The sequence below is a fragment of the Salmo trutta genome, chromosome 23 (assembly GCF_901001165.1).
Source record: "Salmo trutta chromosome 23, fSalTru1.1, whole genome shotgun sequence".
Lineage (NCBI taxonomy): Eukaryota > Metazoa > Chordata > Actinopteri > Salmoniformes > Salmonidae > Salmo > Salmo trutta.
Window position 1 is genome coordinate 46334144 of NC_042979.1, and position 6748 is coordinate 46340891.

At 42.0% G+C, this 6748-nt stretch overlaps 1 protein-coding gene across 2 annotated transcripts in view; it reads right to left on the reverse strand.

Moving 5' to 3' along the window:
* fech (ferrochelatase) overlaps nucleotides 1-6748 on the reverse strand; it is a 19735-nt gene extending 12987 nt beyond the window's left edge. Inside the window, exons 1-5 of one of the 2 annotated variants that reach the window (XM_029710526.1) lie at nucleotides 6488-6747; nucleotides 5355-5481; nucleotides 4511-4630; nucleotides 3497-3645; nucleotides 676-810 (exon numbers count right to left, since the gene is read on the reverse strand). In XM_029710526.1, the coding sequence (XP_029566386.1) occupies nucleotides 676-810; nucleotides 3497-3645; nucleotides 4511-4630; nucleotides 5355-5481; nucleotides 6488-6527 (571 nt within the window). In that variant the 5' untranslated portion in view covers nucleotides 6528-6747. Of the gene's footprint in view, nucleotides 1-675; nucleotides 811-3496; nucleotides 3646-4510; nucleotides 4631-5354; nucleotides 5482-6487 lie in introns of both variants that reach the window. The other variant, XM_029710527.1, reaches the window with a different exon arrangement.

Consider the following 6748-nt stretch of genomic DNA (forward strand, 5'->3'; position numbering starts at 1 on the left):
CCGCTTATCAGTAACTCCCAGGCCAAGACGAACTCTACTCATAATAACTTTAAAAAAAAAGACAAGATGTGAGAGGCTGACAGGTCCAGAACAGGGACAGTAGTGGATGAGGTGAGTTACAATGTAAAGCACTATGAGGACATTGGAAAATGTAAATCAAACTTTTATTAGGGAAGGTGGGAAAGGAAAGGGGGGGAATACCTAAGATTTTTTTACCTTGTCAGCTCGGCCCCAGTTCGACCTGTTGTAGAACAGCTGTATTGTAGTGGGTACTGGGCCTACCTGTTGTAGAGCAGCTGTATTGTAGTGGGTACTGGGCCTACCTGTTGTAGAGCAGCTGTATTGTAGTGGGTACTGGGCCTACCTGTTGTAGAGCAGCTGTATTGTGGGTACTGGGCCTACCTGTTGTAGAACAGCTGTATTGTAGTGGGTACTGGGCCTACCTGTTATAGAACAGCTGTATTGTGGGTACTGGGCCTACCTGTTGTAGAACAGCTGTATTGTAGTGGGTACTGGGCCTACCTGTTGTAGAACAGCTGTATTGTGGGTACTGGGCCTACCTGTTATAGACCAAGCTGTATTGTGGGTACTGGGCCTACCTGTTATAGACCAGCTGTATTGTGGGTACTGGGCCTACCTGTTGTAGAGCAGCTGTATTGTGGGTACTGGGCCTACCTGTTGTAGAGCAGCTGTATTGTGGGTACTGGGTGAAAGCCACTGCTCTCTCTACTCCATCCTTCTCCATCTCCTCAATAGCCTCCTCCGTCAGCGGATGCACGTAGCGGAATCCTATGTAGAATTTATGAGGAGCTGTAGACATAAAACCAAACATGAATGTGAGAACTGTAAAAGCTGATTATAAATGGAATTCGTAATTTCACATCTATCTAAGCATTAGTAAATGGATAATAAAAAAAAGTATACTTAGGGAATATAATTGAATTACAAGCTCTCCAAGTTTGTGTTTGGCCCGAGTGATCTTATGTAAGACATGCCCACGTAAAGCTAAAACAGATCCCCGTTATCAGTAAGGTGTGGTGTAGGGGTGTGGAGCAACACTCCTCAACTATCTCCCCACCACACCCAGCCAGTGTCAACGACAGTTAAAAAACACTCAAGAGATGCAACATTCAGCCTGTTTGTTGTGGGGACTGTGGAATCTTGTGTGGCACAGTGTTAGTGCTGCTGCCTAAAGCATATAGGCTAGGTACCAGCGTGTGAGTTTGAATGTGGCATGTGTTTGGTCCTATATTTTACATTTTTAATCCCAGCCCCCATCCCGGCAGGAGGCCTGTTCCTAGGCCGTCATTGTAAATAAGAATTTGTTCTTAACTGACTTGCCTAGTTAAATAAACGTAAATTAAAAACTTAAAAATAGGTGATAGCTTGTTTGAGTCACAGCAAGACAACCAATAAACCCACGCAGCAGCAACAGAGAAATGTTGTTTTTATAAAGGCTATTGTTCAAAAAAAGAGGAGTCTAAGTATTGTAACCGTATTAATGTTGTCGATCAACTGTAAAATGTGAGTGTAACAGAGCCAGTTACAACTGAAGTTTCTGGTCATCAATAGATTAGAGAGAGAAATAAAAAAAAGCTTTTAGTTTAACACAGCAGCCACATATTATCAGGCAGGTCCTTGTTCCCCCAACTGCCGGCCCACGGGGGGGTTTTATTTGGCCAAGTTCTGAGCAGCAACAACAAAAAATAATAAAAATATATAATTTATTGTTGGACATAAGAGTAAAAACACCAGGAAATTAGCTCTAAGTGATTTTAATTTTGTAAATCTGTTTCATAGTATTCTCACACGTAATAGAACAATATGTGATCATATACAAATGTAAACAAGGTATGAAAAGATTATGTTTTAGTCAAATATTAGATCTGTTTGTGCTTCTTGCGGTCAATTTGGAGTCTACAAATGATTTGTAATTATGTTCTGTCCACCACGACCATCCGCTCAAGAAAAGAAAATTGGCCCGCGGCTGAATCTAGATGATGATCCCTGGACTATGACATGTTGGTTCAACGTTAAAGCCTCTTATGATAGCCCACTTAAAATGGTACATAGTCACTAAAGTAAAAAAAATGGGGTGTTTACTAAATTATATTTTTGAAACAAAACAATGTATGGAGCTAATTTGGAGAGGCAGTTTATTTTCCTGTGAAGAGCAGGGGAAAAGACATCGACCGTCGGAGTGATGCACACCAAAACCCGCTCCGTGAGTAATGAGTGGGATTTCCAACGGCACAACTCCACTCACATACTATGGACCAAATCATGTGCTGGTACCATCAACTGAAAAAGTTACTAGCACCTGTACCATCAGCGGAAAAAGTTAGTGTAGAACCCTGGTTATGTATGGGCTATTAAGTGTTATGTCAAATCAAATCAAATCTTATTTGTTACATGCGCCAAATACAACAGGTGTAGACCTCACCATAAAATGCTTACTTACAAGCCCTTAACCAACAACGCTGTTAAGAAAATATTTACAAAATAAACTAAAGTAAAACTAAATTTGAAGCAACACAATAAAATAATGAGGCTATATACGAGGTAATTTGTACATGTAGGTAGGGGTTAAGTGAGTTTGCATAGATAATAAACAGCGAGTAGCAGCAGTGAAAACCCAAAGGCGGGGGGTAGAAGCTGTTAAGGAGCCTTTTGCGCCTAGACTTGGCGCTCTGGTACCACTTGCCATGCGGTCTTGCCTTTGTCTTTGACAATTCTTTAGGCCTTCCTCTTGACACCGCCTGGTATAGAGGTCCTGGATGGCAGGAAGCTTGGCCCCAGTGATGTACTGGGCCATACGCACTACCCTCTAACGCCTTACGGTCGGATGCCAAGCAGTTGTCATACCAGGCGGTGATGCAACCGGTCAGGATGCTCTCGATGGTGCAGCTGTAGAACTTTGAGGATCTGGGGACCCATCCCAAATGTTTTTAGTCTCCTGAGGTGGAATAGGCATTGTCGTGCCCTCTTCATGAGTGTCTTGGTGTGTTTGGACCATGATAGTTTGTTGGTGATGTAGACACCAAGGAACTTGAAACTCTTGACCTGCTCCACTACAGCCCCGTCAATGTGAATGGGGGCGTGTAGTCCACGATCAGCTTCTTTGTCTTGCTCACATTGAGGGAGAGGTTGTTGTCCTGGCACCACCTGGCCAGGTCTCTGACCTCCTCCCTATAGGCTTTCTCATCATTGTCAGTGATCAGGCCTACCACCGTTGTGTCGTCGGCAAACTTAATGATGGTGTTGTGCTTGGCCACACAGTCGTGTGTGAACAGGAAGTACAGGAGGGGATTAAGTACACACCCCTACCACATAAGGGCAGCCTGTCAGGAAGACCAGGATCCAGTTGCAGAGGGAGGTGTTTAGTCCCAGAGTCCTTAGCTTCGTGGTGAGCTTTGTGGGCACTATGGTGTTGAACGCTGATCTATGTATGGGCTATGAAGTGTTATGTATGAGCTATGAAGTGTTACGGACTGACCTGTTTCCGGACACATCTCATCCAGCAGTTTGACCATGCCCTCTCCCTGCATGGTGGTCCAGGCCTTGATAGGGGAGCCTCCTCCGATCCGGCTGTACTGCTCCTGGATCTTAGGGGTGCGCCGCTTCGCTATGAACGGCCCAAGTCGACTGAGGAGGGAGGAAGAGACATTCACATCGTCATAAATCATGTCAACTTCTGGAGTAATAAATGTAGCTTGGTCCCAGATCATTCGCAAAGTATTGAGACGCCATGACCTTTTCCACATTTTCTTACGTTACAGCCTTATTCTTCATCAATCTACACATAATACCCCATAATGACAAAGTAAAAACAGTTGTCTTATCTCATCTCTGTACCACACAGATACAATTATCTGCAAGGTCCCTCAGTAATGAATTTAAGGGCACCTATTCATAGATTGTTTTTGTTTTTTTAACACAAGACGCTGAATATCCCTTTGAGTAAAGTTATTAAATCAGGCTTTGGATGGTGTATCAATACACCCAGTCAATGGAAAGATACAGGCGTCCTTCCTAACTCAGTTGCTAGAGAGGAAGGAAACTGTTCAGGGATGGAACATTTATGGGATCTTTTATTTCAGCTCATGAAACATGGAACCAAAACTTTACATGTTGTGTTTATATTGCTGTTAGTGTACTCTATCTATGGCAAGACGGCACAAACAGATCTTGGGCAAGGCAAACATAAATGTACCTTGTCCTTGTGTGTGTGTGTGTTGTAACGGTTTTGACTTGAGGTTATTGTTTGTAGGGTGCCAGGTAGGTTGAAAATATTGATTTCTCCTTTTTTGTTTGGGAGGGAATGAGTCCCATCTGGTCAGTCATACAAAGGACTCATGTAAAAGTCAGTACGGAAATACTATTTTCTTAAACCCTTAAAACATTGGAAATAACTTCAGGGCCATCACAGTGTGTGTGTGTGTGTGTGTGTGTGTGTGTGTGTGTGTGTGTGTGTGTGTGTGTGTGTGTGTGCGCGCGCGAGTACACTTACTTCTGAACAGGAAGCTTCATCAGATCAGTGTCGGAGAAGAGGCGCAGCAGGAAATCGTGAACATCGTCCAGTTTCTCAGGTCCTCCCATGTTCATCATTAGGATCCCCGTTTTGGGCTTTCTGCAAGGATATGTACAGTACTACATTAATACTGTATCATTATTTACAATTGTAACTCAAGACGTCTAAGCAAGTATCCATGTATTTAGGTTTCTGTGTGGACATGTACAGTAGTTAGTACTGTGCTATTCAGAACTGAAACAGCCAAGCAGTATCCCTTGTATAAATCTGATATCTAGGCATGTATCCAGAAAGAGCTGCCATTGAAACACATGGAGCAAGGCCGTACGAGGGCTCTACCACGTACATAACTAACTGGCACGCATACGTCTTCCCCCTCCAAATTAGGCCTATAATACTGTACTATACTGCGGACAGTAGGTGTTTATCCAGGCCCTGTATTGAAGGAAGTGATGCCACACACAAAATTATAGTTTGTTCTTCCTCAGTCTTACATTTAATGAACCTATTGAAGCTCAGCGTGGTCCTACATTTTGGCTGCTGCCTTTTTAGAGATCCCATCTCTTGCATTGAACTTCAGTCTGCGATATTTTTTTTTGGTGTAAGCAACACAGCTCACATACACAGCTTTATGTATCTGCATTTGTTTTACTTGGTGCAGGACTCTTGACCTCAATTTAGTCCTTTCATCAAAATAGAAGAGCAGGGTTGTGTCTACGTGCAGTTTATAACTCAACACATTTCAGTATGAATGACGACAGGGTGAAATAGAACTTGAATCAGAGGGATATTTATTCCCTCTCTCTAGTCTATTGTACTGGACCTGTTTTCCACAGCTTCTGGGGTCGCTGTGGAGGCTGGCTGGACGAAGGCTGCAGCAGTTGCACTACTAGACTGTCTTCTGAGAGGTGTCCTAACACACAGGCTTATGGCGTTACTGCACCTGGCAACTGAAGGGGAGAGAGAGGTGACAAGATGAAAGTCAAAAATCAGACATTTAAATTGATATTACTTCCTTCTAAGCCTAAAACAGATGGGGGAAAAACATGACATTTTATAAATCATACTGAAAGCAAAACTTCAATTATTATTTTAAGGCATTACCAACATGTAATATCTGTATTTGTTTTTAAGAAATAGCTCAGTAGACTAGTAGTACTTACACACACACACATATATACATATACATACATACATATATATACATATATACATATATACATACATACATACATATACATACATACATACATACATACATACATACATACATACATACATACATATATTTGAACTGTCTGCAGCAACAATCAGTGAACGCTAAGCGGCGCAGGGTTATGCAAGTTGAAAGAAATGTCAGTTGTGTAACTTTGAATTGCATTAGCTAAATAAAAACGTTACATTGCCTCAATTTTAGCCGACGTGGCTATTTTTCACATGTAATTTAACTCCTGGAAGAGCTCAATAATATGACATGAAGCAGTTTGACAAAGGTTTAGTAACCATTAGTTAGTCCTCAAACAAACCAGCTATAAGCAATACTTGCTAGCTAGCTTTTGACTTGGCATATTATTGCGATTAAATTAAAAACTGAAATATTTACGAAAATAAAATAGGTGTTAGTATAATGTTGTGTCTTGAGGCATCAGTGAAGTTCGGTCTTTCACGAAATACTTTACTCATTCACAACCTGAAGGTTAAAAAGCAATGCTAGTTAGCCGACTAGCTAGCGAGTGTTGGTAAAGGGCATGGTAGTGGGCAATATAAGCTAGCATTTCGCTAGCCTAGCTAGCTAACCAGCAAATTGCATGTCAAAGACACTGGTAACTTTATGTCTGTGTTCATGTTCTTGTGCTGCTGCTAATTTACTAGCTAACCAACTTCAGCGTTAACCAGTTATCTGTATAGCTAGCTCGCTAACATTAGCAAAAAGTAGCTAGCTAAACATCCACTTACATTGAATGAGCCGAATCGAGCTTCCCAATACAGACATCATGTTTCGTTAGCGTCCCCTTTCACACGTTTCAACGGAGGATTGATGTACTTCTTTCTAGGAGTGATTTGATCCAGTCAGCGGATCCCTATTTGTCTTTATAACAAATTGCGTGGTCTCAAGTTAAAATTCCTTCCAGCCTCTACAGCCGAGGGTTTGACACTGACAGAAAAAAGCACACTAACAACACTTGTCATGTGGGTTTTACAAGCCATGCCTGTGCT